Raw genomic sequence first — 22,484 nt, 5'->3', positions numbered from 1 at the left:
CCGCTCCGGTTAGATTGTAGAGAATCTCCCCACGAATCTCCTGACAATTTTTGTTCATCAATTGGGCTTAAGATTTAAGAAAAACTGAGGTAAGAGTGAAAATTGGCCTTAACCCAAGATATATGTCTACGCCGCTCCTACGAAAAATTCACTCTAGTAGGATTGTTGGTGGTGGTGATAGGAACCCAATGGTATCTCAAATTTCCGATCGACGAATATTAGAGACGAGATTAAGGAGAGTGGGAGAGAGAGACAGAGGAGACACGCAGGCGGCTACTCTCTACTTCTCCTTCTTCTGAATTTTCCTGAAGCTTTAGTTTGAAGCTTCAGGTTAAATTTAATAACCTATATATCTTTTTATATTATAATATAATAATATATTATATTATAATAATATACTATTATATTATATGATTAATAATAATTTATTTATTTAATAATTATTATTATTTTAGGATCACTACAGGTTATACCTAGGATATAGTGGGACACGTGTCACCACTCGAGTGGTAACATGTGGCATAATCTGGGTCAAGCATCATTTGAGCGACGTGGAGAAATATGGGCCGTCAATTTTTTGTTTTCTCTTGATAGTTGGATTATTACCATGTCAGCGATCCTGGTCAAATTTTCAGGACCAACTGGGTGCTGCCACGAGGAAGGTGACGTCATGCTGACATCACCTTGTCATAGTAAATTAAAAAATTTAAAAATAGAAAATTATCGAGTTTGTCCCTAAGATTTTGAAAAGGACAATGGGATATTTCAAACCTAACCTGTATTAGCTTTAAACGGGGTTTATCTAACAAGATGCCCCCATTTGGAGGTCTTATTGGACATTCCTAAATCACACCTTAATTTTAGTTCTCCTTGTAAACATTTACTTATTTATTTGTTCTATTTTAAAAGAAATTAATTGAAGACCATCACATTTAATTTAGGGATAATTCATAATTAATTAAGTATCATTTATCGAATGGGTGCGCAGGGGGTTTTGATACCTTCCTCCATATAATTGAACTCCTAATCCCAACTCTGGTAAAAACAGATCAAGACTATTGGTTCCTTGGCTTAAGATTGGACTATCGATCAATCAGATGAGTTGTAATTATTTCTTCTAACTACACCTAGGTAAATAATATGTTAGTGGCGATTCTATTTTAATTTCCAACATTTATTCTCGCCAATCCCAAGGCACACTCTGCCCGTCGGGGGCACGTCGCAACACGATTCATACCTAAAAAAGTGTCACCTTTCACGTGGTTCACTGCTTGCGATTGAATTCTTGTTTAGGATAATTTTGCAGAGGAGGGGCTAGCATACCACATCTTTCTATCATCTATGCCAACAACACTTGAAAGGTTTGAATCACCTTCACTGTGTTTACTCGTGGAATATTTGATCTATTATTCTCAGTCTTCTAAAGCTATAGCCAGTCATGCCAAATTCTTTCAAAAACTTGCTCCGTAGTTGGGGTCTTTACAAGCTTAAAGGATCAATGAATTATCTTATATTCTCTATACCGACAGTTGTGGCATGGGAGATTTGGAAGGAAAGGAATTGGAGAATTTTCAAGGATTAGTCCAACTCGTCTATAGAGGTAGCCTTAAGAATTTTGGATAATATTTTTTTATTGGAGTCGTGTTAGCAAGCACTTGGAAAATTTGGAGTGGGGAGACTTTTGAAAAATGTTGGCTTTGCAAGGGGTGTAGGGTTGTCTTCTCATGCGTCGCTTCCTCATCTTCGAAGTCTTTGCCAGGAGAGTCGGTTAGCTTCATTTGTGTCTATTTATCTTTCTTGCCTTTCCTCTTTTTTAAAAAGTTGGGTATATGCTTGTATTTGATTGTTGTTCAAGAGGTTCAAGCATCTTTCTAGGCCCAATTTTCCTAATTTTAATAAAGTTTCTGCTTTACCTCTTTATATATTGAGGCCCCATGATACAAGTTCAATAATTAACTTCAAATTTTATTCATTACATAAGCTACATATAAAGTAGCATTATTGATTATTATGATTATTTCGCTAAACATCACACGATTATTTATGCTAATACAATAACTATTGATAGTTACTACTTGCTAAAATGCAAGTATTACTACCAATTAGTTTTGGAATGTAATATTTTCCAGTGTGAATGTTGCAGAAAATTTTGGTGAAGTATGCTCGCCAATAGTCGCCCGTGAGGAGCATTTGCCCCAAGTGTCTTCCGTTATGCGTCCAGAGTTAGACATTTTGTCAAAAATTACTTCCCAAACATCTTCAGTGTAGTGATCAACACCACGCACCTCAGAATAGGTCTACATGGATGAAAGATGAAATATATTCATTAATTATAAAGAAATGAATTTTAAAAACTATAAATTAAATATAATGCACATAAGTTCATAACTAATTTTATATTATTTATTATTTATGTATTATTAATTAGAAGAAGAGGAGACAGCTATCAATAGGATAGCAATATCCTACCCATTTTATATAGTATGGGTGAACCATTTTATTTAAATGAGTAAATAAATAACCACCCACTTTCACCCATTTAGTTTGGATTAAGGATTTTTGTTGAAAGAGAAATAAAAAAAAAAATCATTTTCTCCTATATATTTTCTCTATGCCACTAAAAATGAAAAAAATATTTTAATATAATTTAAAAAATCAAGTTGATGTATACAATTAAAATTTTGTTCTAGTATATATATAATTTTATTTTTTTCATTTTTCTTATTACCCAAATATAAAAAAATAAATTTCTTTATATTTTACTTTTTTTTCTCGTGTTTTTTGAATTCCAAACTTGAAAAAACTCAAGTGAATTTGCTTGTTGCGATTATCTACGGCAAATCATCTACTTCTCTTGAAAGTTAAAGAATACACAAATTAAATGGTCTTTATGAATAGTAATAAATTAAAAGTTGCTCAGCCTAGGGCCTTGAGCATTGTACAAGGAGTGATGCACGAGTAACTCACCTTCTAGATGGAATTGCCATAACATGGGTGTTCTTTTGGTTTATAGCATTAAATATTAACATAAAAATAAGAAATAGAATGTAAATAAAAATAGGATGAAATTAAATTAGTAAAATAGGTAATTTCAATTTTTGGTTAAACTATGAATTGGCACTTTAATGAATTCCTACTCATGTGTTTTTAAAAATACTTTTATATATTTTACTTATGTGAATTTTAAAAATATTCCTATAATTATTTTTAAATATTTTTTATTAAAAATAAGTCTAATCGACTTTAACTTTTTAAAATAATGTTTTCTAAAAATATCTTTAATTATTATTGTTTAAAAAATTATTTTATTACAATTATCACTTTAAGTGTGCCCATGGCTAACGTGCATGCTTATTGACTAATCGAAGTGATAGGCTTGTGACCTTTTTTCTCTCTTCTTCTCTCTTTAAATATAGAAGTATTACGTGTGATGTCTAAGAATCCTTCCTGTCATTTTTTTTTTTCTGCAACTTACCCTGTTATCTCCCATGAAAGGAATGGACCAAGCCATCAACCAGTCGCGGCCCTCTCCGTCAGCGTTTTTGCCGTTGTAGACGGCGGCGGCGGAGGATCCAGTGGGCGTCGCGGTGTGATGGACATGGAGAAAGGCGCCCCACTGGCCGTTTTCCAGCCTGGAGGGGTAAGGGGAGGGGCCGATGTGGCCGTGGTAGTCGTGGTCGGTGACGTAGGAGATGGTGCCTCCGGTGGCATTGTAAAACGTGGCGAGGCAGGAGTCTCCGATGCCGTACTGGTCTTTGAGGTTCTCGACGTAGGTCTGAGCGTCGAAGTTCTTGCCGCCGTCGTTGATGTAGTCCATGGCGTACTGCGCCCTCACCTCCGGCGTTATCACCTTCGGAGCGTCCGGCAATCCCTTTATGAACTCGTCGTTGATTGGAGCCCCAAACACGTTGTCCGCCATAACTTTAATTCAATTTAAGGTTTAATAATTGAGAATCAACTCGATGAGATTGGGATATCGTCTGAGTTAAGGTTCCATCTATATACATATAATAACCGACAAGTGCAAACACGCACAAATCGCCGCTTGTCCACGTGTCCCGCACACACTCTCTCACTCATGCACAACCCCACGCGTGATTAGATTAACTTGCATGGAGTGTACACTCTCATGCATACGCACCAACAGCTAAAAATCTTAAGCTGTCATGTACATAAACGCACTGCCACCCAACCATACATGCAAGATTATGCATAATCAACCACCCACGTGGCCCATGCATGGATTCATCTTACGTGCACCTAACTTAGCCACGTAACGCCAAGGCCGGTAAATGAAGAAGACAAAGTAGGGGTGCGAAACGACCCCGTTTCAGCTCCCTCTTCCTCATTTATTTACTTTTAATCAAAGACTTAATCAAAACAATACTGTTTTACCAAGAAGGCATGTAAAAGGCAAACTAAACAGGTGGGTGTAAAACATAATTAATTGTTGGATTATATGTTTCATTCATTGAATAGAATAAGGTGAGGATAAGACGAGAAAATTGATTATAAATAGTATAAAAATATAATATATAATTCATAAGATTTTTTTTCACTTATTTTTCCTCACCTGAAATGAAAATTTTTTTATCCCTTAAAAAAATATTTTCAAGTGAGGGAAAACCAACAATAATTTAATATTTTTTTAACATATTATAAGAAAAATGTTCTTTAAAATTGGGAGGACGAATTTTCTAATATCTCCCAAACTATTCTTTCGAGACCTACATTTGATCACTTTCCTATCATGCTAGAATCTAACAGAGTAGGTCCCAATTTTTTTTTTTTGAAGGTTTGAGAATATATGGTTGGATTATCCTTCGTTAAACCATTAGTGAGAAGCACTTGGGGAGAGGGTATTGGGAGGGTTTTGAAAGGTTTTAGGTTTATGAGGAAGTTGAAACATTAGTAAGTATGGTTGAATATTTCCTAAAATAAGAATGAGTATGGTTGGACTGGACTTGCCGTAGTCTCGTGACTCCTTTACTCTTTAGGTGCATTTTAGTAAGATTTACTGACTCCTTTTTGGTCATTTGTAAACTCCAAGACAATGACACACTTGACATGTTATTTTTAACCCACCAACCATATCAACACGGTTGACATTGCCAACCTATATATAAAAGCCCAAACTATGGCAACCACAAAAGAGATGTAGGGTTACTTACTCCTTTTAGTCAATTATATTAACCAAATTGACTGAGGCAATGAAGAAAATGATGTGCACAAGTCTCTTCACTTCTCATGCAAAGTACACATTTGTTGGGGGACATGACCTTATTAAGTCTTCTCCTCTGAAGCAAATCATTAATTGGTATTAATTTATTATATAGCCTAAATCATAACATAGCCCAAACAAAGGTTTTGCTTTCAGTTTGTGACAAAATCTATAAAACTGGGGCAGCTACAACCTGGTATCTTCTGTTGGATAGAGTTAAAAAAAAATCATATTTTGTTTCTACTTTCATTCATTATATGCATGTGTTCATTGAAGTTTAAACCTGTTCAAGAATCATTACTATATATTCTTGTCTTATTGTAAATATGAGACAAATCAATTAATATTCAATTGATTATTAGTCATACTACCTAGATTAATAATCAGCCAAAGTAGAGTTAGAATTATGAAAAAGGAAATAGACGCAATCTAATTGTCTAATTAGTAGCAGCCTCATCTATGAATGTAACACATGCTAGCTCGAAATCAGTTAAATACCGATACGGATTTTCACATTCCATCCCATAAAACTGAGGTATCACAGATATCATTTCTGTCTTAATGTTAAAGTTTTGTACATTCTCAGGCAAGATGATGCAAGATGGTTGTGTAGTTTGTGTGGGCCGCAAAAAATCTATAAGCGTGCATGGTGCAGGTGCAGCCATATTTTCTTCAAAACTCTTTTTTTTTTTTCATTAGAAAAATTAAATTAACGAGAAAAATACTAGTTTTAAACTAAAACTGACATTTCTTGGCAACGACACCAAAAACCTGACTTAGTTGAAAAATGACCAGCTCGAAAGTTATCCCAAGTATAGGAGTTCAGTCGTGTAATACTTAACCCAAGGGTCAGATCATCTCCTCAGAGAATGCAGTTTAGTTCTAAATTTTATGTAATTTCAATCAGAAAAAAAAACAAAAACAAAAGAAAAAGGTCACTGAACACAGTTCAGATTCAGTTTCCCAAGATTTTTGATATTTCGCAATGAAATTTAAACCCTAACTAAAAATTAAACACACGCAAAATAACTGTTTAATTAATACTAGATTTAAATATTGAAATAACGAAATAAGTAAACCCTGCAATCATCCAACTGAATAAAAATATTAACTTTAAATGTAAATCTAAGCAAGAGTATACTCTAAGTAAAAACACCAACTTTAACACTAAAAACACCCAAGAAAATAATTAAATCCCTATAAAAACTTTAAAGAAGAATACAAATTAAAACTAACAATAATAATGCTCAAACAAGAATTTAAATGCAAGAGAAGTACACACACACACACACACACACACACACACACACACATATATATATATATATATATATAAACGGAAATTTATCTAGTAAAAAGAAAGTTCTTAAATTAAATAAACTATATTTGAACAAAAATTAATCCAAACTTTGAATAAATTAAAAACTTAATAATAAAATTAATTTTAACAAAATTGAATTCAAAGAAAGAGAGAGATGAGAGAGTAAGGGAGAAGAGAGAGAGAGAGAGAGAGGCCTAAGGAGGGAGCTTCATGGCTGCCCAGCTGCTTCCCAAAAGAAAAAAAAAAAAAAATGAAAACCCTACTTTTTGCCTTACCTTTTTTTTTTTTTTCCTTTTTAATCCTAGCTTTCCTTTTCTTTTAACTTTTCTTATTTCAATCCTCTCTCTTGGACTCTCTTCAATGCCCACACCTCACACACATACACAAGGCCTCTTTTTGTTCCTTTGCATGGCTGGATCACATCAAGGCCCGAACCATTTTTTTTTTCTTTCTTTTCTTGTTTGTTCTTTTTTTTTCTTTTTTTGTTTCCCAACGCACAAGCACGATTTCGACCATACTGAAACCTGTATCTCTCAAAGTTCAAAACAAAAAAGTTGTAGAATTCTTCCTCAACTTTTTGAAAAATTTTAAATTGTCTCGATCGGAACTTGGACGAGAAAATTATGCTCAGATTACAGAGTAATGTCGAAATAGTCCATAAAAACAACGTATGACAATTCTACGTCTAATTTCGACCTTGATACAACTAGTATTTCTCAAAACGCAAAACATAAAAATTGTAGAGCATTTTTTTATCTTCTCGCAGCATCTTGAATCATCTGAATCGAAGGTCGGATGAGAGAGTTATATATAGATTACGAGGTAGCATTAGTTTTTAGCTTCCAATAGTTGGCTTGCAATAAAAAAATACCAAAAATTCATAAATGATTCAATAAAATCCCAATATTATAAATAGATCACAATGTTAAAATATTGAGAGTAATTAGATATTTAATTAAAAATATAATTCTTAATGCATGAATTAAAACACCTAATTACATAATTTAAGGGCGTAATCAAACTTATCCTGGTAAGCCAACTAGTGTTAAGTTCCGCCTACGGCCGTACAATCTTATCATGAGGGGATAAATCATGATGTATAGTTTTTTGGGGTATTATCACAATTATTTCTATGTATATAGATTTACAGAACAATAATAGATATTCTATAGTACTAGAATTATGAATAAATAGTACTCAGAGATGTCAATTGTATTTTAAACTTTACAGATGTACGATATATTATGAGATATTTTACTAACTAAATTTAGTTTCAGTTATTTGCCAGTATAATATGTTTGTAAGTTCAATTAACACACACTAGTAATAATATATTTCTTTTTACTGAGAGTTGTTTCACCCCAGTAATTTAATATTTTTCAGATGATCCAGTTAGATGAACAGATCAGACTCGCAGATAGTGAGGTTGTCTACACTACCCTGTCTGTAGGGTAAGTTTTAATAGAATATTGTATTTTTGAGTAGTAACCAAGAGTTTGGGTATATGATACTGAAAATATGTGTAATTATGTAATTATGTTTTGGGGAAAAACTGGATTCTAGTATTGTAAATATGAATGTATGTTTTTATGTTTTTCGCTACTTAGGTATGTAATAAGAGCAAGGTTTCCTCAGTGCTCACTTGGGACCTGAGAGGTTATAGCAGATAATTCAGGGGCATTAGAGTAAATAGGTAAAAAAAAATGGTATAAATTTAGGGTCGCTACAAGATCAATGAATTATCTCATGCTTTTTACAAGCTTAAAGGATCAATGAATTATCTTATGCTCTTTATACAGGCAGTGATGACATGAGAGATTTGGAAGGAGAGGAATTGCAGAATTTTCAAGGATCAATCTAGCCCATCTATAGAAGTAGCCTCAAGAATTTTGGATAATCTTTTTTATTGGACTCATGTTCGTAAACACATGGCAAATTTGGAGTAGGGAGACTTCTGATAGTTGCTGGCTTTGCAGGGGAAGTAGGGAGCTGGTTAGTGCTTTCATTCCTAGAGAAAGGTCGTGGGTTGTTTTCTCCTGCGTCTCTTCCTCATCTTCGAAGCCTTTTCCAGGGTAGTCGGTTGGCTTCTTTTGTGTCTATTTATCTTTCTTACTTTTCCTCTCTTTTAGAAATTTGGTATATGCTTGTATTTGGTTGTTGTTCAAGGGATTCAAGCTTCTTGCTTGAGGTCCCTCTTTTCTGGGTTTAATAAAGTTTCTGCTTTACCTATATATATATATATATGGAGACATCATGATACAAGATACATGTTTAGTAATTAACTTCAAGTTTTATTCAATACATAAGCTACATATCAAGGTAGCATATATATGGAGACATCATGATACAAGATACACGTTTTGTAATTAACTTCAAATTTTATTCAATACATAAGCTACATATCAAGGTAGCATATATATATATATATGGAGACATCATGATACATGATATACGTTTAGTAATTAACTTCAACTTTTATTCAACACATCAGCTACATATTAAGGTAGCATTATTGATTATTATGATTATTTCACTAAATATCACACGATTATTTATAATCGTACAGTAACTATTGATAGTTACTACTTGCTAAAATGAAAGCATTACTATCAATTAGTTTTGGGATGTAATATTTTCCAGTGTGAATGTTGCAGAAAAAATTGGGGAATTACCCTCGCCAATTGTTGCCCGTGAGGTGCATCCGCCCCAAGTGTACTCTGTTGAGTGTCTAGAGTTAGACATGTTGCAAGAAATTACTCCCCAAACATTTGAAGTGTAGTGACCAGCCTCATGCACCTCAGAGTGGGTCTACGTACAGAGATGAAAGATAAAATATATTAATCAATTATAAAGGAATGAATTAAAAAATAACAAATTAAATATTATGCATATAAGATCATAATTAATTTTATATTATTTATCATTTCTATATTATGAATGAGAAGAAGAGGAGGTAGCTACCAATAGGGTAGCAGTATCCATACCCATTTTCTCTATGCCACTAAAAATAAAAATTTCACTAAAAATAAAAATTTATTCTAATATAATTAAAAGAAATATCGAACTACATCAAAATTTTGTTTTGGTATTTTGTTTTTCATTTTTTCTTAATACCCAAACATGAAAAAATGAATTCTTTTATATTTCACTTTTCTTTCCCTTGTGTTTTTCGAAATTTTAAATAGGACCTAAAAAAAATTAAAATTAATTTTTTTGTCACTATTATCTCGTTACTAATCATCTACCTCCTCTGGAAAGTTAAAAGATACACAAATTAGATGGTCTGAATTACTTGTAACAAATTAAAAGTTGCTCCTACTATTTAGCTTAGAGGCTTAAACATTGTACAAAGAGTGCTGCAGAAGTAATTCATTACCTTCCGAATGGAATTCCCACAGCATGGACATTTTCTAGATTACGAGATGGAATAAGTATAAAAATTAAATTAATAAAAAAAAGAAATAGAATATAAGTAAAAATAGAATAAAATGAAATAAGTAAAATGGGTATTTCAATTTTTTGGTTAAACTATTTCAATTTTAGATTTATATATATTTACTCCTAGATGGGACTATACAATTTAAAAATAACAATGATGCAATGACGATTTTTAAGGGTGTCATCCATGGTGGTACCGACAATACTTAATTATGATCGTGGTGATAAAATAAATAAACGAGAATGGGAATGGTCATTTTAAAAGTTGAAAAGTAAAATTGCAAGTCCTTTAATCTCTTTATTATTACTAATTAAAATATCCTCGATACGTACGTCTCTCATGTTTATTTCTAATAGCAATTTATTATGTACATATATTTTTCAACGCTAATGTCTGGCCATATCTATTTCTTATATGATTTATTTTTTATTTTATTATAGATTGAATTACTATAAGGAAGTGAAAAATAGTGAATATATGGAGGTTATAAGTGAGAAGTTACAATCAATGCAAACGCTTCAATAATCAAAAGAAATATGAAAAGAAAAGGAGAAATTAAAAAATATATGTGTCGCTTCAAGTGTCTATGTGTATGTTGTGTTAGTGTTAGATACATAGTCAAATAATTTTATTTCTTTTAATATCATACTTATCATGAGTAGAACTTTCTAACTACATGTTTAACCTTAACACAGCGGACATAATGTCAAACAAATGCACTAATGATATAAAGAGATGGGAAAAATAGATTCTATAAATTTTCAAGAAATAGAAGTATATAAGAACAAAGTACCCATCATCTTACAATTGGAAGCAAAGTAGATTCTGTATTCTTAGTTTGATTTTTTAACATCTCCCAAGTAAATACCTACTCATATATATTTTATAATTATTCACATAATCGTTATAAATATTTGTAAAAATATATCCAATCCTCTTTAACTTTTCTTAAAATAATCTTTTCTAAAAATAAGTTTACTTATAATTTAAGAAAATAATTATCACTCAAGTGTGCCCATGGCTGACGTGCGTGCTTATTGACTAATCGACAGATTAGGCTTGTGACCTCTTTTCTCTCTTCTCCTCTCTTTAAATATAGATGTATTGCGTGTAATGTCTAAGACTCCACTTGTCATTTTTTTTCCCCTGGAACTTACCCCGTTATCTCCAATGAAAGGAATGGACCATGCCATCAACCAGTCGCGGCCCTCTCCGTCAGCGTTTTTGCCGCCGTAGACGGCGGCGGCGGAGGATCCGGAGGGCGACAAGGTGTGATGGACATGGAGAAAGGCGCCCCACTGGCCGTTTTCCAACCTGGAGGGGTAAGGGGAGGAGCCGATGTGGCCGTAATAGTCGTGGTCAGTGACGAAGGAGATGGTGCCTCCGGTGGCATTGTAAAACGTGGCGAGGCAGGAGATTCCGCTGCCGTACTGGGCTTTGAGGTTGTCAACGTAATTCTGAGCGTCAACGTTCTTGTTGCCGTCGTTGATGTAGTTCATGGCGTACTGCGCCCTCACCGCCGGCGTTATAACCTCCGGGGGTTCCGGCAATCCCTTGATGAACTCGTCGTTGATTGGAGCCCCGAACACGTTGGCCGCCATAACTTTAATTCAATTTAAGGTTTAATAATTGAGAATCGACCCGATGAGATTGAGATAGTGTCTGAATTAAGGTTCCATCTACATATATATATATATATATATATATATATATATATATATATATATATATATATAATAACCCACAAGTGCAAACACGTACGCATCGCCACTTGTCCACGTGTCCCCACACGCTCTCTCAGCAGTGCCGGCCACACCATAAGGCCATCAAGCAATTTGCCTAGAGTGCCAAATTTTTTTTTATAAAAATATTAATATTATTTATGATGTCATCTCTTTTCATATATTAATTTTTCCACCATCTCAAAAGTTCTTAATTTTTTTTTCTAATATTAACATTATTTATGATATTATCTTTTCTCATTAACTTTTCCACTATCTTAAAAGTAAATATAATTATATTTTGAAAAAAAAAGTAAATATAATTTAATTCTTTCTAAAACTTTAATTAGTGATTTTGTATCTCAAAAAGTTAAAAAAATTAATTTTAAATAAAAAATAAAAAGTAAATAAAATATTAAAGAAAGAGAGTTAAGAGAGCTCATCCTCAAAACCTAGGTATTAAGGAGAGAGAGTTAAGAGGAACTTATACTTATTTTGAAACTGCTCATAGAGACGATGTGAGACTGGATATACACCGACATATACATTGAGTTTAATGTAATTTTTTTATATGTATGTTATTTAATTATATTAGGTATTTTTTTTGTATATATGATAAAATTATATTAGATTCAGTGTGTACAGCTAGTATATTTATTTATTTTTTCCTTTTTAACAATTGCTTGTATTAGGGTACATTAATAACATGAAACCAGTGTTATCATGTATTTATTTTTTAAATTATATTAGATTCACAACTAATTCAAAATTGAAAAAATTGATTATTTAAGATATGATATAGCTAGTTGGGACAGTCAAATGGAATTTCATTATTATTGAAAATAAAGAAAAAAAAAATCATATTGAGTCCAAATTAATAGTAGGTAGGGTGAAAGGAGTTGTCACCCTACTTTGAAAATGCGTACCCCTAGTAGGTCCAAGGGATAGGCTTAGTGAAAGGGTGAGTGACAAAGAGTGAATTTAAATAGGGCTTATCAAGAATTTGTACATTAACATTAGGGTCTTACTGAGTCCAAATTAATGGTATGTCCAATCAACAGGTTTAGTGAAAGGATAAGTGGTCCTGCTACCTTGAAAATGTGAAGTCCAAGTGAGTCCAAAACAAAAAAGTAGTATAAAACAATGAAGCAAAGACCACCGACTTTTCTATTTGATCCCATATTCAAGTTAATAAAACAAAATTCAGAAGGTTATACCTAACCCAAATGGATAATTTACGACAAAATTTTGGCAGTATCATTTGTTATTGCTGTTAAAAATTATTTAAAAAATAAAATCAAAATTAAAATCCAAAACTAACAATATTTTTGACTAATATTTCTAAAATTAAAACAAATTAAAAACTTAATCAAATAAATTATTACTTTTATCCTTGAATCAAATAACAAAAAAAAAATATGATTAAAATAATAAAGGTGAAAAGTAATATAAAATAAAAATGCTATAATAAAAAACTAATAATTATTAAAATTATTGTACTCAATTATTTCAAAATTCATTTTACAAGAATAATTTTATTGTGCATGACGATTGAAATATAAAAGTAAACCTTTTGTAAATGAAATTTTTCATTATTTTTCATTGTTTTTCATATTATATTTTTTTTTGAAATTTTGCAGTAATGTCAAGGATACATATCACATTAGAGTATAGAGATAGAACTTTTTCATATATAAGCTTCGAGAAAATCTTCCCTTCTAATATAGGAGTAGGCCCTATATCGTCCATGTACACCAAATTTTTTTTTCCCTTCTGCTATCATAGTGCCCCAGAGGTAAAGGCAACATATGTGTCTAGATGGTAGCACTCGAGTCTATCATCCAGTCTTTTCTGCGTGTAACTATGTTCACTTAAAAGATGACAACAATAATAACATTTGCTTCAAACTAGGTTTGCACTTTAGTTTGACAAAATTGTTCCTCCTCTTCTTGTGCATGTGTCCACATTGGGAAATAAGTGTCTTTATGGCACCCCAAACCTGATGGGGTTCAGGGTGTGACTTTCCATAAATGATTTCAATGTAAACAACGAAAGTAATTTAAAATCTCAAATATTATAAATTAGAGTACTAAACAACCATATTTACACCACCCCCTCGTTGCGTATATCTCGATATCAATTCTAACATATATTCATTTTTTTTTTATCAATATATAATCCTTCATATATTTTTCGTTTAAAACTTTTTAACTTCATCCTCCTTTGGACTCGAATGGCTTTCATTGGCCATATATTTTGATTATCTAACATTTCAAGAATCTCTCCCAATTTTCTGTTTTGGACTATCACTGTAACACCCCGACCCCGACGGATCTAGGATATTAACTTTTTACTACTAATTTACAGCGGAAGCAAAATAAATTCGATTATTATTAAACCAGAGCGCTAATCATCCATATTACAATCATTTATTTCAAAAGAAAAAAAATTACACAAATATAAATATCTAAAACCATACTAATATTTCTAATCAATTTTTATTTTTCTAATCCCCACCCGCATGCTTGCTAAGCTTGATTTCCGACATATCTTTCAGAGTTATCTAAAATAAAATATGATTGGGGTGAGACGACGCTCAGTAAGTAAATAAGATTATTATTAGTGTGTGGCCAAAATGAGTTTTTAAAGAATTTCGTAAGACAATATTTAATACTATAACTTCAATACTGCTTTTAGAATAAATATAAATTTAAAAATTTTTGTATAAAACTTTTGTCATCAATTTCAACGGTAAATTTTTATAATCATATACTATAACTGCTAAATTAAACTTTTAATTTTAAAACTGTAAAAATATTTTATGATAAACATACATATACTTTTCCTTATACGTTTTCCTTAGATCGTCATTTAAGCACCAGGATGATCATTTTCACGTAAACTTATATTTTTCCTTCAAATCATCAGTAACTTTGTACACGTAATTAAATATGTATAAACATATATTATAAAAAAAAATCACCCTTAAGTCTTTTTATCGTAAGTCATGTTTACCCCTATGACTGGGTTGTGCGGTCCGAAGACTGGACTTAGCTGGCTGGCCGACCAAACTAAATCAACGTACGTAAACTTTAAGTGAGATTTTTCTTATTAAGTCCTGGTCCGGAACCAGGTGTGCACTCAGGAGAAATCCACTAACATAAATAACCACTCTGTAAACAGTGTGGGTGCACTCTGATCCGTATAAACTTTAAGTTGCGGTATCGAGTATCTGTAACTTTGAACTTTCGTTGCCATAAGGGGTTTTAAAATCATCTTATTATAATTTATGTAATTTAAAATAATATCGTGAAAATCTCATCTTTACTCATATTTTCATAAATAAAAAAAATGCAATGTAGAAATAAACTCATGCCACACAATTTTTGTGTTAAAAATATATATAATTTTATTTTTGAATAAAAAGAAATGCTGAAAATTTACTCGAGGGGATTAGAACATTTTTTAACCCAAAAATAGATGTAAGTATATTAAAGATAGAACTGGTATAATTAAATACGCGTAAAAATAAATTCATGGAAATTTTATGGAACTAATTAACATAATTGAAATTTACTTATAAAATAAACTCGGGTATGAATTTTAAATAAAAAAAACTAACATAATCAAAATTTACTTACCTTCTTCTTTTACCGCATGCTACGAACACAATAACTATCTTTAAGAAATGAGATCGGAAAGAGTGGGTGAGTGAGAACTTATTCAAAAATTCTCTCTCCACCACAAATTCTTTCACTCACTAATCCTTCTCTTCCTTGGAAAATTGTTGTGAAAAATGAAGGTTGAGAGCTTCCTATTTATAGGAAAATTTTGGGGAAGAAATGGAATTTATAAAAGTGTGAGGAGATTGGTGAAATTATAATTTTTTTTTTTAAATTAAAGAATGGGCAAGGGATGGGCAAGGTATGGGTTGAGTATGGGATGGGGATGAAGGCCATGTGGGAGTGCTTGCCACTATTCCCATTAAATAAATTTTTAATTAACTACTTACCTAATTAATTAATCAATTAGTTAATTAATTATTTTATTATTTTATTATTTTTCTTAATCATTATTATCATTATTATTATCATTGTTATTACTTTTAAATTATTTTTAGTATTTATTTATTTTATTATTTATTTTTGAACAAGAATTAAATTTAAATTTTCAAAACTCATATGGGCCCCACATGGTCTTGTGGGCCCCACACAACTTCGAGAGCCGAATGGATCCTACGTAATTCGAATAACTCTTATACGATTTTATGCATCCTACATAACTTTGAGACTCGTGTAAACCTCCATATGGTTTCGGGACTCATGTGGACCCCACACAGTCTTGTGGGCTCCGCATAGGATACCTATATTATTATTATTTTATCATATATTTCTACAAATTATATTAGTCAAAACGTTATTTTATGTACTTATTTACGTATATAAATAGTGTCTTGTGGCTCCGGGACTCATGTGGACCCCATATAGTCTTGTGGGCCCCACATACGATACTTATATTATTATCATCTTATAATGTATTTTTACAAAATATGTCTGTCAAAATACTATTTTATGTGTATATACTTATTTATGTGTACAAACAGTGTCTATCTTGTTTATCCTATGAAATTCCATTTTGACCAGGCCGACCTCCAGGGAGCGACTGAGTCGCAATGGTCTCTGAGCACTCGCTTAGACAAGATCTTTCTTAGTCATCAACATGGAATCAAGGATCCTACAGAAAAACACTTCTGTATTGATATTAACTCAATGACCATTTTTATTATTTTATTATTATTGTGCTTTAATCATATATATATTTTTGGGTCATCACAATCACCTTGTAAACATGTCCATCCGTTCATCACACCAAGTTCTTATGAAGAACTAGCGTTCAAAAAAATTGAAAAAATAATAATAGACAAGATTCTTTTTTGAAAAAAAAAAAATGTAATACCTTTTATACTTGAGGAGCTAAGCTGCTTCTACAAATCTTCTTGATATGTATACCAAATATATACAATTAGAGAGATCATCCTCAAGACCTAAGTATTGAGGTGGGAGACTTAAGAGGATCTTATACTAATTTTGAGTCTGCTCACAAAAACGATGTGGGACTAGACGTACACCAACACTCCCCCTCGAACCCATGGAGGGAAATGAAGCGAGGAGAGCCCATGAGGGGAAATGAGGCAAGGAGGAATCCAACCAATGGAGGAGCCAAGTAGCCCAAAGCCTAATTCTGATACCAAGTTAGAGAGCTTATCTTCAAAACTTAAGTATTAAGAAGAGAGAACTAAGATGATCTTATATTGATTTTCGAATTATTCACAAAGACGATGTGAGATTGGATATACACCAACATATACATTGAGTTTAATATAATTTTGTTATATGAATGTGATTTAATTATATTAGGTATTTTTTTGTATATATGATAAAATTATATTGGATTCAGTGTGTACAAATATCTAATATTTTTTTTTCCTTTTTAACAATTGCTTGTATTAGGGTACATTAATAACATGAATCCAGTGTTATTATGTTTTTTATTTTTTAAATTATATTAGATTCACAACTAATTCAAAATGTGAAAAATTGACTATCTAAGATATGATATAATTAGTTGGAACCGTCAAATAGAATTTCATTATTGTTAAAAAAAAGAAAAAAAAGAGTCATATTAAATCCAACTTAATAGTAGGTAGGGTAAAAGGAGTTGTGACCCTACCTTGAAAATGCGTACCACGGTAGGTCCAAGTGATAGGCTTAGTGAAAGGGTGAGTGACAAAGAGTGAATTTAATTAGGGCTTATCAAGAAATTGTACATTGACATAAGGGGTCCAAATTAATGGTAGGTCCAATCAACAGGCTTAGTCAAAGGATAAGTGGTCCTGCTACCTTGAAAATGTGAAGTCCAAGTGAGTCCAAAACAAAAAAGTAGTATAAAACCATGAAGCAAAGGCCACCGACTTTTCTATTTGATCCCACACTCAAGTTAATAAAACAAAATTCAGAAGGTTATAACTAACCCAAATGGTTAATTTACAACAAAATTTTGGCAGTATCATTTGCTATTGCTGTTAAAAAATATTTTTTAAAAATAAAATCAAAATTTAAAATAAAAAACTTACAAATTTTTTAACTAACATTTTTAAAATTAAAAAAAAAACTTAATTAAATAAATTATTATTTTTATCCTTGAATCAATTAATAATTAAAAAATATGATTAAAATAATAACGGTGAAAAGTAATATAAACTAAAAATGCTATAATAATAAAATAATTATTATTAAAATTATTTTACTCAATTATTTCAAAATTTATTTTACAAGAATAATTTTATTGTGTATGATGATGAAAATATAATAGTAAATCTTTTTTAAATGAAAATTTTCATCATTTTTCAACTTTTTTTTTTTTTTTTGAAATTTTGTATTGATGTCAAGGATAGATATCACATTAGACTATAGAGACATAACTTTTTCAAATATAAGCTTCAAGAAAATCTTCCCTTTTCCTAATATAGGGGTCGGCACTAAATCGTCCATGTATACCGATTTTTTTCCCCTTCTGCTATCATAGTGTCTAAGAGGTGAAGGCACTTTTATTACAACATATATGTCTAGATGGCAGCACTCTGCTATCATCCAATTTTTTCTGCGTGTAATTATGTTCACTTAAGAGATGACTACAATAATAACATGGGTCTGCTTGACTTGGTCTGTACACTAGGGATGATCACACACTTTTTAAAAACCACATCGACCATCCAATCTCACACCACTTCGTATAGCGGCGTTAACACAAATATCATGATCGCGAAGACCATGGACACATAGCAATGGTATCGTGCAAGTGTTAGCCTAGACCAAGCCAACCAGGTTTTGATATCATATAACATATATTGAAACTGTGATACATGGATATTTTATATCATTAACTACCAAATCAATCATATCATTTTACATATATACATATATCATGAAAATCATCGGCCCGTACGCCGGTATTTCACATTTTACCATAGTTCAGCCCGTACGCCGGCAAATCATAGCATAGATCGTACGCTGGTAGATCACATCCATAACTCGGCCCGTACGCCGACAAATCATATCATAGCACAGCCTGTACGGTAGCAAATCACATCCATAGCACGGCCCGTACGCCAACAAAATATATATAAAAATGCTAGCCCGTACACTAGTTTTCCATTATAAAAGTCCGTATCATAATCACATTTTTAGAAAACAATATTTCATAACATTTTCTACTCATGCCACACTAACAAATTTTTCGCATATTCAACATACGATCATTTTTAATAGTATTTTACAAAATATAAATCATATAAATAGACATATTTATTTTTCTTGAAATCAAATACTATATACATACATACATTTTCTTAAAAGAACTAGTTTAGTTTATCCCCTTACCTGATTCCTGAAAAGCCCCTAAGAAAATTTGTCCCGCACCCGCAGAGTTCCCAACTCAACACCTTGGAAATGAATACTTCCCGTACTAAAGTTAAGTATTTCTACGCGTATAACACTTTCCTCAACTGTCAAAAATCCATATATTGAGTAAAAAGCCTTATCCTAGATTTGGGATGGTTTCTACCTTACTTTCACCAACGATCCGCTCCGACAGATTTGGAGAGAACTTCCCCAAGAGCGTCATGGTGGCTTTAGATTGTCGATCCGGCGTAAATTTAGCCCGAAATCGACGAAAGAGAGAGAGAGAGAGAGAGAGAGAGAGAGAGAGAGAGAGAGAACCGAAGGGGAGAGAGAGAGAGAGAGGAGAGATTCCTTAATTGGAAAGTAAAAATCCGAATTTTTCTATATTTATAGAACTAGATTCGTCGACTAGCCACGTCATTTGTCGATGAATCCTTTAATAATTTCGTCGACGAAATTCAGCCAGCTCAAAACTTCTCTCGGTATTTCTTCGTCGACGAAATTTAGTCTTCATCGATGAATTCTCTTAATCCATCGTCGACGAATCCTCTGTATTCGTCGACGAAGCCCTGATGATTCTGCTTCTATTACTATCTCCATTTCCCTTCCTCTTTATTATTTAAATGCTATTATTCTTCAGGTTGTTACATTCTCCCCTCCTTATAAAATTTCGTTCCTAGAATTTACTATTCACGTAACTTATCATCCCTTAATAAAAAAAGGATCTACTTATTTTATTACTTACCCTCACTTATGGTGGAGGAATACCGTGGTTACATTTCAAATCCTGGGAGATTACACATAAGTAAAGAAAAATTCTCTCAAAACTAAAATATTACACTAATTAAACCATTACATGTACCTGCAAAAGAAATATTACTTAACTACTTAAGTTTTTTGAAATAGTTGTGGGTACTTCTACTTCATTTGCTTATTGGACTCCCAAGAAGCCTCTTCTATCACATGATTCCTCCACAAAACTTTTACCTGAGGAATCTTTTTATTACGTAGCTCATGTACTTTCTTGTTCAGAATTTATACTAGTACCTCCTCATATACCAGTGAATCACTAAGTTCTAATTCATCATAACTGATGATATGAGAAGGATCTGGAATGTATTTTCTCAACATAACAACATGGAATACGTCAAGGATCCGGGACAATACAAGTGGTAAAGTTAGCATGTAGGCTACCGGCCCCACTTTATCTAGAATCTCAAATGGATCGATAAACCTAGGACTAAGTTTACCCTTCTTCCCAAATCGCATAACCTCTTTCAACGGAGCTATCTTCAAAAACACATGATTACCCACATCAAATTCTAAATTCCTGCAGCGATTATTAGCATAACTTTTCTGTTAGCTCTGAGTTGTACTGATCTTGTCTTTGATAAGCTGAACCTTATCACGTGCTTGCTGCACAAGCTCTGGCCCCACTACTCACTGCTCACCCACTTCATCCCAAAATAAAAGAGAACGAAATCTCCTACCGTATAAAGCCTTAAACGATGCCATGCCAATACTGGTCCGATAATTGTTATTATACGCAAATTCTACTAGTGGCATGAACTGAGTCTAACTACCCCAAAGTCTAATACACACGCATGGAGCATATCCTCTAATGTCTGTATCGTCCTCTCAATCTGCCTGTCTGACTGAGAATGGAATGCCGTGCTGAGAGATAGCTGAAACCCTAAAGCTTCCTATAAGCTTCTTTAGAACCGTGACGTGAAACACGGGTCTCGATCTGACACAATCGATATTGGAACCCCATGAGAATGAATTATCTCCTGGACATAAATCTCCTCTAAACAGCCAAGGGGATAGCTGATCTTGATAGGCATAAAGTGGGCGATCTTAGTCAAACGGTCAACAATCATCCATATGACATTCTGGCCATGTAATGTCGTCGGCAATCTTGACACGAAATCCATAGATATATGATCCCACTTCCACTCTGAGATAAATAATGGCTGCAACTGCCCTGCTGGCCTCTAGTGCTCAGCCTTTACCTACTGGCATGTCAAACACTGGGCTACATACTCGGCGATCTCTCTCTTCATTCCACTTCACCAGTACAACTCTTGCATATCTCTATACATCTTCGTACTATTAGGATGGACTGTATACAAAGATCTGTGAGCCTCCTCTAAAATAGTCCTTCTAATCTCAATATCGGCAGGAACGTATAATCTGGAACGGAACCGCAAAGTTTCGTCATCTACAATACTGAATTCCTCCCCCTGACCATTCTGTACTCTGTCTATCACTTCTGCTAATTCTGGGTCTTTTTTTTGAGCGACTTTAATTATTTCTTGCAGAGTAGGCTGTACTACTAGGCTAGCAATACACACTAGAGGATCACTCTCTACCAACTCTATGCCAAGTCTCTCCAGATTCATCATGATCGGATACTAGATCTCCATAGCCGCCAACATTGGTTCCCTGGATTTCCTGCTTAATGCATCAGCTACCACGTTTTCTTTCCCTAGGTGATAACCGATGGTACAATCAAAATCTTTAATTAGCTCTAACCACCTTCTCCGCCTCATATTTAGTTTCTTCTGCGTGAAAAAAATACTTTAAGCTCTTGTGGTCGGAGAAAATATCACACTGCTCGCCGTACAGGTAATGCCTCCAAATTTTCAATGCGTGCACCACTATAGTCAATTCAAGATTATGTATAGGGTAGTTCTTCTAATATTCTTTCAACTTCTTGGATGCATACACCACTACCCTGCCATGCTGCATCAATATACAGTCAAGTCCCTTCAAGGATGCATCACTGTAAATAACATACCCCTCACCCCCTGATGGGATAACCAATACTAGTGCTGTGACTAATCTTTGCTTCTGTTCTTGAAAACTCTGCTCACAGTTGTTGTCCCACTCAAATCTGACATTCTTCCTCGTCAGTCGTGTCAAAGGTCCTGACAAAGTTGAGAATCCCTCAACGAAACGACGGTAATAGCCAGCTAGCCCCAAGAAACTCCTGATCTCTTGAACATTTCTCGGTCTAGCCCAATTCACTACAGCCTCAATCTTACTAGGATCCACAGAAATACCGTCTCCAGATACAGCATGCCCCAAGAACACGACCTTCTCAAGCTAGAATTCACATTTACTGAACTTGGTGTACAACTTCCTTTCCCGATGTGTGTGCAAAACCTGCCTCAAGTGCATCTCATGCTCCCCATAGCTCCTCGAATATACCAATACATCATCAATAAAAACAACAACAAACTGGTCTAGGTATTAGTGGAAGACTCTGTTCATCAAGTCCATAAATACAGGATGAGCATTCGTCCAACCAAACGACATT

General features: G+C 33.1%; 2 protein-coding genes across 2 annotated transcripts; both read right to left on the bottom strand.

The window, feature by feature from the left end:
* Window positions 1-1,949: 1,949 nt before the first annotated feature.
* Window positions 1,950-4,143, bottom strand: LOC131150922 (23 kDa jasmonate-induced protein-like). The gene is made up of 2 exons (XM_058101999.1): window positions 3,476-4,143; window positions 1,950-2,297 (listed from the first exon to the last, which is right to left on the bottom strand). The coding sequence occupies exons 1-2, from the start codon at window positions 3,917-3,919 to the stop codon at window positions 2,103-2,105; spliced, it is 639 nt and encodes a 212-aa protein (XP_057957982.1). The 5' UTR covers window positions 3,920-4,143; the 3' UTR covers window positions 1,950-2,102.
* Window positions 4,144-8,899: 4,756 nt separating this feature from the next.
* On the bottom strand, window positions 8,900-11,672 carry LOC131150921 (23 kDa jasmonate-induced protein-like). The gene is made up of 2 exons (XM_058101998.1): window positions 11,139-11,672; window positions 8,900-9,350 (listed from the first exon to the last, which is right to left on the bottom strand). The coding sequence occupies exons 1-2, from the start codon at window positions 11,580-11,582 to the stop codon at window positions 9,156-9,158; spliced, it is 639 nt and encodes a 212-aa protein (XP_057957981.1). The 5' UTR covers window positions 11,583-11,672; the 3' UTR covers window positions 8,900-9,155.
* Window positions 11,673-22,484: the final 10,812 nt, after the last annotated feature.

The sequence above is a fragment of the Malania oleifera genome, chromosome 3 (assembly GCF_029873635.1).
Source record: "Malania oleifera isolate guangnan ecotype guangnan chromosome 3, ASM2987363v1, whole genome shotgun sequence".
Taxonomy (NCBI): Eukaryota; Viridiplantae; Streptophyta; class Magnoliopsida; order Santalales; family Ximeniaceae; genus Malania; species Malania oleifera.
The sequence above is the reverse complement of the archived record's forward strand: the minus strand, read 5'-3'. Positions and strand labels throughout refer to the sequence as shown.